Source organism: Alosa pseudoharengus, unplaced genomic scaffold (assembly GCF_046254945.1).
Source record: "Alosa pseudoharengus isolate Yale_2024_CS ecotype anadromous, Long Island Sound unplaced genomic scaffold, YU_APseudo_1.1 YU_APseudo_1.1_scf_20, whole genome shotgun sequence".
NCBI classification, from domain to species: Eukaryota; Metazoa; Chordata; class Actinopteri; order Clupeiformes; family Clupeidae; genus Alosa; species Alosa pseudoharengus.
The window spans coordinates 397501-410000 of NW_027468664.1; the positions used below are offsets into that span (position 1 = coordinate 397501).

The 12500-nt window shown below is 43.4% G+C and overlaps 1 protein-coding gene across 1 annotated transcript in view; it reads left to right on the forward strand.

Moving 5' to 3' along the window:
- sult4a1 (sulfotransferase family 4A, member 1) overlaps positions 1-12500 on the forward strand; it is a 39426-nt gene that overhangs the window by 17945 nt on the left and 8981 nt on the right. The window contains exon 3 of the mRNA XM_076297241.1: positions 675-755. Within this exon, the coding sequence (XP_076153356.1) occupies positions 675-755 (81 nt within the window). The remainder of the gene's footprint in view (positions 1-674; positions 756-12500) is intronic.

Genomic DNA, 12500 nt, shown 5'->3' on the forward strand with positions numbered 1-12500 from the left:
CCCTCAACCGGGTTTAGACATCATACAGGTACACACACACACACACACACACACACACACCCTCAACCGGGTTTAGACATCATACAGGTACACACACACACACACACACACACACACACACCCTCAACCGGGTTTAGACATCATACAGGTACACACACACACACACACACACACACACACACACCCTCAACCGGGTTTAGACATCATACAGGTACACACACACACACACACACACACACACACACACACACACACACCCTCAACCGGGTTTAGACATCATACAGGTACACACACACACACACACACACACACACACACCCCCAACCGGGTTTAGACATCATACAGGTACACACACACACACACACACACCCTCAACCGGGTTTAGACATCATACAGGTACACACACACACACACACACACACACACACACCCTCAACCGGGTTTAGACATCATACAGGTACACACACACACACACACACACCCTCAACCGGGTTTAGACATCATACAGGTACACACACACACACAACCGGGTTTAGATGTCATACAGGTACACACACACACACACAACCGGGTTTAGACATCATACAGGTACACACACACACACACACATACATACCCAAACACACATATGTAATCATTCTCAAACGTGTGTGTGTGTGTGTGTGTGCGCTCAGGAGCTGACGTCCCCCAGGCTAATTAAGAGCCACCTCCCTTACCGGTTTCTGCCTACAGCCATGCACAACGGGGAAGGCAAGGTGGGTACCATGGCAACATGCGCAACCACTACAGGCACATATATATTACAACATGTTCAACCACTACATTACATTACATTACATTACATTTGGCTGACGCATTTTTAGCCAAAGCGACTAACAACATGGTAAACAGTTTAAGTTTAGAGCAATTCTCAACAATATTAGGACAATTTAAAAAACATTAGAGTACAGTAAGAATAAGTGCATCAGTGAGTGCAGTGTTTAACAGTTACGTGTCAGTTTAAGACGGCTGGTGAGTGCTAGGATCAGCAAGACTTGTTGTAAGTGTTGCTATGAGAGGAGATGTTCTCTAAAGAGCTGGGTCTTCAGGAGTTTTTTGAAAATGGAGAGGGATGTCCCTGCCCTTGTAGGAACTGGCAGTGTGTTCCACCAGCGAGGAACAACAGATGAGAAAAGTTTGGATTGGCCTGAGCGTACCGGAGGTGGAGCTAGACGTCGTTCGTCTGAGGAGCGTAGCGGTCTGGAGGTAGCGTATGTCTGTATGAAGGCATTCAAGTAGGTGGGAGCAGAACCGGAGACTACTTTGTAGGCAAGCGTTAGAGCCTTGAATTTGATGCGGGCCGCCATAGGTAGCCAATGTAGCTGGATGAGTAGCGGGGTAACATGTGCCCTCTTGGGTTGGTTGTAGACCAGGCGCGCCGCCGCGTTCTGGATCATCTGAAGTGGTTTCACTGCGCAGGCTGGGAGACCTGTCAGGAGGGCGTTGCAGTAGTCGAGTCGTGAGATGACTATTGCCTGAACCAGAAGTTGGGTGGCATCTTGATTTAAGTAAGTCCTGATTTTCCGTATATTGTAGAGTGCGAAACGGCATGACCGGGCGACTGAGGCAACATGATCTGAGAAGTTTAGTTGGTTGTCGAGAACAACTCCTAGATTTCTTGCAGTCCTGGTAGGTGAAACAGACAGAGAGTCAAATTTGATGTTGATGTCGTGGTGTATGGTAGGTTTAGCTGGGAGGACCAGCAGTTCAGTCTTTGAGAGGTTCAGCTGGAGGTGGTGTGCCTTCATCCATGTAGCTATGTCTGAGAGGCAATCCGAGATCCGTGCTGAAACCAAGGGGTCATCAGGTGGAAAGGACAGATAGAGCTGTGTGTCGTCTGCATAGCAGTGGTATGAGAAGCCATGCGAACGGATAATCTGTCCCAAGGAGGTGGTGTAGATAGCAAAGAGAAGGGGGCCCAGTACTGAGCCCTGGGGGACCCCTGTGGTGAGATGGTGAGGTGCAGATAGCTGACCAAGCCATGATACGTTAAATGAGCGTCCTGTGAGGTAGGATTCAAACCAGGAGAGAGCAGAACCGGAGATTCCCATGTTAGCGAGTATAGAGAGAAGGATGCGGTGATTAACCGTGTCAAAGGCAGCCGATAAGTCAAGCAGAATGAGTACTGATGACCGAGCGGTCGCCCTGGCTTCTTTTAAGGCTTCTGTTACAGACAGCAGAGCCGTTTCGGTAGAGTGGCCGCTTTTGAACCCAGACTGATTTGGATCCAGAAGGTTGTTCTGTGAAAGGAAGTCAGAGACCTGTTTGGAGACTGCTCGTTCAATGCCTTTGGATAAGAAAGGCAGGAGTGAGACAGGGCGGTAGTTCTCGACTTGAGCAGGGTTGAGAGAAGCTTTCTTAAGTAACGGTGTTACCCGGGCCGTTTTGAACGCTGTTGGAAATGTGCCGGAGGTTAGCGAGGCATTGATCACGTGTGTGATAGCTGGTGCGATGGTCGGGCTGATGGACTGAAGTAGGCTCGTAGGTATAGGGGCCAGCGAGCATGTGGTAGGACGGCTGCATGTCAGGAGTCTAGATACTTCATTCTCGGAGAGAGGCGTGAATGCTGAAAAAGATGATCTAGCAGTCCCTAGAGGTTGTAGGAGTGCGGTATCTGAGTCCGATGCGTTGAGTGGGCCTGTAGAGAATTGACTGCTGATTGCCGCCACTTTGTTTGTAAAAAATGAGGCGAGGGTATCTGCAGTAAGGCTGGATGGAGGAGGAGGCATCTGAGGGTTGAGTAGCGATTTGAAGGTTGAAAAAAGTTTTCGAGTGTCTGTAGCACTGTTGATTTTGTCATTGTAGAAAGCCGTCTTAGCAGCAGTGATGCTGGCTGAGAAGGAGGTCAGGAGTGTCTGGTAGTTTTTGAGGTCATCAGTTAGTTTGGATTTGTGCCATTTGGTCTGAGTCTGGTGCGCTGCGATCGGAGGGTATCATTTAGCCATGGATGAGAGTGTTTGGATCGAGCTGGCCTTGTGGTAAGAGGGCACAGCTCGTCTAGACACGAGCTCAGTGTGGAGCAGAGCGAGTCTGTGGCCTCATTAACCTCCAGAGAGGAGAAGGTGTTGAGTGGAGGTAGACCGGAGGCAACCACAGAGGCAAATATATATTACAACATGCTCAACCACTACAGGCAAATATATATTACAACATGCTCAACCACTAGAGGCAAATATATATTACAACATGCTCAATCCCAACAGGCAGATATATTAGAACATGCTCAACCACTACAGGCAAATATATTAGAACATGCTCAACCACTACAGGCAAATATAATAGAACATGCTCAATCCCAACAGGCAAATATATTAGAACATGCTCAATCCCAACAGGCAAATATATTACAACATGCTCAACCACTACAGGCAAATATATTAGAACATGCTCAACCACTACAGGCAAATATATTTCAATTTCAATTTATTGTGCTTATAGAGCGCCAAAACATAACACATGTATCATGGCGCTTTACAGAATGTAGGCAATCAGAGAAAGAAGGAAAGAAAGGAAGAAGAGAAAAGCAAGAGAGAGGCCCATGGGTAACAGGGGCGAGGAAAAACTCCCTAGAATTGGAGATATATATAGGAAGAAACCTCGAGCAGATCCACGACTCAAGGGCCTGACCCATCTGCCTAGGGTCAGTAAATGACAGTAAGGTCTGTATACATGACAAATGCATATGATAGTCGGGTGTAGAGAATAAGACATGGTGTTAAGCACTTGAGCTGAAAGTTACAAGAGGTGGGATGATTACGTATCCGTTATGGTAATTCATTATTCCTGATTTAGTGACAGAAAGTTCAATAGTCCAGCGTTGGGATTGTCCAGGGGAAGGGAGTTTTCAAGGGGCATGTGGTGGGTTGGCAGATGGGCCAGTAATCCAGGCAGAGTTGTCATAGGCTGGTGGTGGGTCGCTAGGCTGTACGGGCCAGGAGTCCAGATAGGGGGCAGTAATAGGGCAGTCGAGGATGGGACTTCAGGTGAGATGGGTGAGAGGAGGGCCAACACACGGATGGTTCATGACTGGTGATGATATACCTCACAAGTGAGGTACAGTAAGGGGGAAGAAAGAGAGATGTAGAATGGGTTAGTATTACTGAAAATCAAAATGGTTAATGTCAATAAGTAATCAGTAGTACTATATATTGTTACAGTATACCATGGTGGGAATAGGCAAGAGAGGGAGAGTTGAGGGAGAGAGAGAGAGAAGGGGGGAGAGGAGAGGGGGGGGGGGGGTTGTACGGCGTGACACATGAAAAGTCCATGACAGCACTATGCTATAGCAGCATAACTAAGGCATGGTGAGGGGTAGTCGACACCAGCGCAGGTATGGTCAGTGACCACCATCGCACGCGCGACTGGGGTGCCAGTCACACTAGGACTCAGCAGGGTGGTCCATTCCAAAAACCCTGAGGTGGGTGAATTTCACGCACCATACCTAACTATGGGAGGCAGTAAAGAGGTCTGTTTTAAGTCTAGACTTAAAAATAGGGAGGGTGTCTGCTAGTCGAATTGTGGTAGGAAGATTATTCCAGAGGAGGGGTGCGCGATAGCTGAAAGCTCTGCCTCCTACTGTAGTTTTTGAGATTCTTGGAATTACAAGAAGGCCAGTATTCTGTGATCGTAGCGGTCTGGGTGGGTTATATGGGACTAGGAGATCTTTAATATATTCTGGTGCCTGGCCATTAATGGCTTTGTATGTTAGAAGTAATATTTTGAAGTCAATGCGACTTCTAACAGGCAGCCAGTGTAGAGATGCCAGGATAGGGGAAATATGTTCATATTTTTTAGTTCTAGTGAGTGTGCGAGCAGCTGCATTTTGTATAAGCTGTAAGCTCTTTAGACAGGTGTTATTGCAGCCAGCGTATAGAGCATTGCAATAATCAATCCTTGAGGTGACAAAAGCATGGATTAATTTCTCAGCGTCTGATAGGGATAAAGACTTCTTTATCTTTGAAATGTTCCTTAAATGATAGAATGAAACTTATTAGAACATGCTCAACCACTACAGGCAAATATATTAGAACATGCTCAATCCCAACAGGCAAACTGTCACGACTCAGAACGGGAATCAGTTGCAGATGCAGGTGCAGGTACAGGCAGGTTTCGTAAACAGGCAGGCAGGCAGACAGAAACAGACGGACAGGTACAGGCAGGTAATCCAAAAACTAGCGATGTGACGCTCGAAGCTGATGTTTCGAAACAGTGTCGAGCTTCCGAAACGCAAGTGTTTCGAACAGTGTTTCGAAGTGTGGTTCAAAACGGCCATGTCACGTGACCATGGCTAAGTGAGGCTTCGTGGTGTTTCAATTTGGTTTGGACAGGTGGCACACTTACCGCGCGAGCCAATAGAGTCCCGAAGTCTGACGTAGCGTTTCCATGACTGCAGAATCACTGGATCTAAACAAACTTTCGAAGTGGCATAAATAGCATTGAATGTAGACATGTGGCATCATTTCTAGCTAATAAAAATAAATATATCCATTTAAACATGTTTTACCTGCTAGGCAGCAGCTTAGCCACATAACACGTATTCCCTGGCAGGTGTAATAGAAAGAAACAAAATTCCAGTGGATATTTCACATCTTCTCAAAGACTGGCAGCTGTTAAGAGCGACGTTTTTTGCCAAAAAAATAAAGCCAAAACACGTCCGTGAATTTAAGGATTTTAACCGCATGCTGTGAAGTTACATGCAGGTCTCTTTTACGGAGGAAACCCATGCTAAAATAAAACTCTGTAGTCACAAATTTGATCGTGTTGGTATGAATATATGTTGTAGTATGTGATTCCTACAGTGTAAAAAAATATACTAACGTCTTAGAAACGTTGTAAAATTATTGAAATAGATTAAGAAAGCCACCGCTATGGTGATTTCTAATGGTAGATTGATTTGTTTAGATCCAGTGAAATTGCTGCCTTGGCAACGCTACGTCATGGCTTTGGTACTCAATTACCCGAGTAGCCTAAACACCTGTTTGATCTAAATTACAAAGTCCCAGAATGCTTAAAAGTCATTCAAACACATCCTATCTTTGTGGGTTTTTTGTGAGGAGAGAGATTTTGAGAGATATAGCGACATATAGCGATTGATAGTGCATTATTGTGATTGGTAGGTTAGTGATATAGATTAATTGACAGGCTAGATCTGTGTTTGCATATTTAGGGCTATATCTTGCATTTTAGCGCAATTGACTTCGCGCAAATTGCTTTGTGGGCGGATCTTGGGCGCTGTTTCTATTTTACCGGCGGGATCATGACTGTTGCGCCCGACGCAAATCTAAAATGGGGTGGTCTGAAGTAGCTACATTAATCATGGGTGTGGTTTGGGCGTAACGTGCAATAAACCAATCAGAGCGTCATCTCACATTCCCTTTAACAACAGGCACGCTTGTTCCATAGCGGATTGCTATTATGATGGCAGATTTGCCAGGCGCAGCCAGGAACGGTTCACAGCGCTATAGTCAGTTGGGAACAGTTTGCTATTGATTTTTCCTCTTGACAAAATGTAATACAGAAATGTCACTTTCCGATGTTTTGGGATCACACTCACTGAATCACGAGGTAATGAATGCATGGTGATATTTTTGCAATGTAATCTAACATTACCTCACTATAGACAATGCAGATCTGTCAGATAAGCTTAAGTTGACCTAACTTTCCAACTCTGCACAGTATCCCATTAACTGCATGACAGTGGGCTATTTACAATATTTATTTTATGTAAAGTAGAGTTTGTAAACACGTTATCATCAACTTAATGCACGCACAACTTTTGTTTGAGCAGGAGAGAGAATAAGAATGAATGGACGCAGCAACTACAGAAATTGTAGCGAAAGCTACTTGCTGCTTTCTTTAACTGTCTATGGTTGCTGGTTAACAGCACATAAGCTTATTTAAGCGAATTCACAAACTCAAGACTTCAAGACCATCATGGATATAAAACGTTTTTGAAAACAACAAAAAGATGGAGGGAACATAGCAAAGTTTTAGAGTTATTTCAGATGGGCTACAAATTTGTGGTGCTTGTCTAAACTTGTCTAAATAATGCTTATAGGCTGATGTTAAAGCGCACACGATGTTTAAAGCCATATACAACGGTAAACTGGAACAAAACTAAAGGTAACTTTAGCCTTTAGCCTTTACTGTATAAAGTTGTCCAAATTAATAGGTCGTAATTAGGCGTTGTTGTTGTAAAGATATTGCATGTAGATGTACTATATATATAGGCTACTAAATTTTTAGTTGACCAATGCACGAACAAAGCCAGGAAACGGACAAATATTATCAAGGCTTTGAATGTTTCCATCTGTGCACAGGGTGTCTGTAGATCGGTGTGCATAGCATTCATTAAAATAGCATCTGAATTTGCGCCACTGACTTTAGACCAGGAGGTTCCTGGGGCCTGTACTACGAAGGGAGCTTAACCTACCCAGATGTAACCCAGGGTTACTTTGTTAAACCGGGGTTGACAAAACCTGGTTATCTTTAGTGGTGTTAATCGGTACTACAACGCTGATTATGAAGTTGATTTGTTGAGCCGGGGTTAACCTCATTGGAGTTTGTGCGCGTTCACATAAAAGGGGCGGGTTGCAGCGCAAATCACCACTTTCAGTGATGACGCGTTCACCTTATTTTACGGATGAGGAATGCACAATTATTATGACAAGTTATGAGGAATTAAAACCCACTCTACGACAAAAATCAAATACGTCGGCAGTGAATAAAGCAAGGCAAGGCTGTTGGCAACGTATTGCAGATCGGGTAGCCTAAATGCCTAAAAGTAAAGTTTTATGTCCACATGTTCTTCAAATACGGAGGATTAATAGCTTGCGGAATGTATTTAATGAGTTTAAATAATTACATTGCTTATTTATTTTGAGTTCATAGAAATGCCTACAGATGCAACACAATTTAGAAGTGGGCATATAGATTACACTAATAAGGATAATTGAATGTTTAAGTAGCCCCATTGACTGATTTAGTGTATGCCTAATCCTGTGAACATTTCAGATGCAACACCATTGCCAAACGCACATGGCAGCAGGTGAAAATGAAACACAAACACATTATTCAGAATAGTGGTTTATATAGTCATAGCTTGCATTAATATTTCTTAATTATGAAAACATGTAGGCCTATGCTTATAGCATTCACTTGGCAGCTTCACTTTTACAGCTAACAAGAAAAAGGTGTCTTTGAACACTACTGTAAGGCACCAGAGTGTTTTACAGTAGCAGAGGAGTTCATCGCCATCGCAAATAATAGTGGAAGGCCGATTATGGAGGGGGTTGAGGGAGGCATTGGGTCGGATTCTGGTGCTGTGGAAATGTGTAGCCTTTATGTGCAGGGTACAGTAATATGACATTCAATTCAATACGTTTGTTAAAATGGTGATTTTAATTTATTAGGCCTACTATATGTCCGATTTATTCTTGCTCAGATGTTCAGCATACTGTAGGCCTATGTCCGATTTATTTTCGGACATACAGTAGGCTATTCTTGCTCAGATGTTCAGCATCACCAATGGAATACATGAATGTCCACGGGCATTGCTATGAGACGTCTTCCTAGATCATCTGACAAAGATAACGAATTCCCTCGGCTGACAATCTATATCTTCATAGAGAATATCGTCCGGGTAGGCTATATATATTTTCTGGCGGTCTCTAAAAACCCTCGCCCTGCGAAGAGAGTCCCTCACGATTTGCGCTCCAATGTCGTATGGATCATCCAGGTACGCCGACATGTCTCGGGAGAAATTGTTAGTGGAGGGGTGGTACTTATAAAGGGTGTGGTTAACGGAAACCTCGGGTTAACCAAGAACATAACCTGCTCGGAGCAGGTTTGAGATGCAGCGTAAATTGCCATGGCAGCATACCTCGGTTAAAACCTATCCACCTTTCGTAGTACGGGTTAATCGGGAAGGTACGCCACACGTGATCAAGTTACTCTCGAAGTTACCCAGATAAGCCAGTAACCCCGCTTCGTAGTACAGGCCCCTGGTCTGTGGCGGAATTGTTTTCTGAAACTGCAAAATATCAACAGGGACCGTTTGCGCCAGAACACGCCCCCTCTTTTCGCTGAAACGCCCCCGTGGGCGCACATGTACCTGTGGAGGGAAAATTCCAATATGCGCTGACTGCAAAATAGGAAAGACAAAAGCGCGAGTATACAAAGTCAATTGCGCTGGTGTGCAAAATAGAGCCCTCAATATGTTTCATACACGTGTTTCAACACTGCATTTCGGTCGTTGTTTTTACCTTACCATTACCTTACGCATGCCAGTTATGTATCCACCAGCTGCCTGCCTGCAGCCTACTTCCAAAACTCCAAAGCTGTCAGATTTGGTTCCGGGGGCACAAGTTCAGTGTATCAACAACACTCAATAACAGTTTATGTGATGTGTTAATCAATTAAATTACCAACAATTTCACAACAGCTAGTTCTGGAGTAGGCCATTCATCTAGCCCGCTTGCTTACGAAGAGACCCGCTTCCTTATTTGGGTTTTGGGTTGCCAGGTTTTTTGCCCTATGACAAAACGGTTGAAATTGAAACTAAGTGATTGTGTATGTGTAGGGTGTATTTCATACACAATCTGGCAACCTGAATGGATCAATGATTTTAAAATCAAGTTTGATGGCCATGCAAATTACGGGAGTTTTCCGGGAGAAATAAAAAAACGGGAGGGTGCTGGGAGATGACGTTGAAATACGGGAAAAACAGGAGTGTTGACAGGTATGGCCTAGGTTAGCAACATCAGGTTGAGAGATGCAAGTAAGCAGATCATTAACCTTAGCCTTCTATTTATTGTCATCAAAACTGCAGAGGAACGAACATCGCAACATCTCAAATTCCTGGAGGGTCTGATTAACACACTCACACCAGACACATACACACACAAAAGTTACGTCTACTGATGGAGTGTTGACAGGTATGGCTTAACCCCTACAGGCAAATATATTAGAACACGCTCAACCACTACAGGCAAATATATTAGAACATGCTCAACCCCTACAGGCAAATATATTAGAACATGCTCAACCCCTACAGGCAAATATATATTAGAACATGCTCAACCACTGCAGGCAAATATATTAGAACATGCTCAACCACTACAACCAAATATATTAGAACATGCTCAACCACTACAGGCAAATATATTAGAACATGCTTAACCCCTGCCTACAGGCAAATATATTAGATCATGCTCAACCCCTAGTCAAGTCAAGTTTATTTATATAGCGCATTTTTATACACAGAGGTCATTCAATGTGCTTTACATAAACAAAACCAAACAATAATAACAAATAAAAGCATAGAAGGGCAATATAGTCAAAGAATAGTTAAATGGTAAAGATCATAATAAAAAGAAAACATAAATATATTAGAACATGCTCAACCCCTGCCTACAGGCAAATATATTAGAACACGCTCAACCACTACAGGCAAATATATTAGAACCACGGTTGTCAAACTGGGGTACGCGTACCCCCAGGGGTACGTGGACTGATTTCAGGGGGTACGCGAAAAAAGATCTAATATATCTATCATATGCCCTTTCAAACATTTTCTCTATCCCACGTTAACTTAACTTCCGCATTTGCACTGCACATTAAAAACTTATTTTCTCTGCATCAACAAAATATTCGAGAGTGGAGACAGAGAGGGTAAAACAGCGTTTCTCAAACTGTGGGTCGCGGAGACATGCCAGGTGGGGCGCGAACTGACGTGAATTTTTAATTAATTTTTTTATCTGTAGCCTAGGCCCAGGTAGCACCCGATGCGCAATGGACGCACTGTGTTATTCATAGGGAAGCGCTCGAGTCAAGGCAGCTTAGTTAGTCCCGACCTGAATGAGCTTTTGAACGAGGTTGTGAGAGTGGTGAATTTCATCAAGACCCGGCCTTTAAAAGCGTGTCTATTCTCCGCTTTCTGTCTTTTTTCTGTCCACTTTGAGAGGAGATGGGAGGTGACCAAAAGGCTGTACTGTTTCACAGCGAGGCAAGGTGGCTTTCCCGAGGTAAAGTGCTGTCGCGTGTTTGAGCTCCGAGTCGCCTCTTGATGGAGGAAGAGCGCATGTTTGAATCTGCAAGCACGTTCACTAATGAACATTTCTTGACGAAGCTGGCCTATCTTAGCGATATATTTGGAAAGCTCAATGAGTTAAATCTCCAGTTACAAGGCAAAGACAAGCACCTAGCAGATAAGATCACTGCATTCAACAAGACGATTGTGTGTGAGATTAGGTGCAGATCTATTTAAAATCATTATATTCAGCACATTTGTAGGCCTATCATATGTTGACTATTGATGAGATTTGTAAAAATAATATAATAATAATAAATTGATAAAAATAAATATTAATAAAACAATTTGGGAACCACTGTATTAGAACATACTCAACATTAGAACATGCTCAACCACTGCGACCACTACAGGCAAATATATTAGAACATGCTCAACCACTACAACCACTACAGGCAAATATATTAGAACATGCTCAACCACTACAGGCAAATATATTAGAACATGCTCAATCCCTGCCTACAGGCAAATATATATTAGAACATGCTCAACCACTACAGGCAAATATATTAGAACATGCTCAACCACTACAGGCAAATATATTAGAACATGCTCAATCCCTGCCTACAGGCAAATATATATTAGAACACACTCAACCACTACAGGCAAATATATTAGAACATGCTTAACCTCTACAGGCAAATAAATATATTAGAACACGCTCAATCCCTACAGGCAAATATATTAGAACATGCACAACCCCTGCCTACAGGCAAATATATTAGAACATGCTCAACCCCTGCCTACAGGCAAATATATTAGAACATGCTCAACCCCTGCCTACAGTGTGTGTGTGTGTGTGTGTGTGAGCAGGTGATGTACATGGCCCGTAACCCAAAGGTGTGTGTGTGTTGTAACGGTCTGTCTTTCTCAGCTCAAATATAAGGGGAAGGAAAGTAGGGAAAGTCAGACATTACACAGGACTTAAACCCTTTGAATTAATAAGGTGAACTTTCATTAATGAGCATAATCAGTGAAATTACAAGAGTTCGTTTCACATTGGTTCACAAACAAAAACATACATTGTTCACAAAGGTCCAGGGTGCAGATCGGATGTATATGGTCCAGTATGGGTGTGCGGTGTGTGCAAATGAGCGGTGTGTGTAACGACAGTCCAAGGTCCAGATAGACGTGTTCTCCAGTGTGTATTGTAATGCGAGAAAGTTCAGGCTTCTCACGGCACAATAGCCTATGCCGGTAGAGTTCAATAGTAGCTCAATCCATAATGCACATAAATTAAACAATAACACAAATTCTTTGGCCAATCCACATGAAAACAAAACAATTCATAGATTATTCAGCTTTGGCACGTGTGAAACAAACAACTCAAACAGGTACATGCAAAGCAAACAACTCAAACAGGTACATGCAA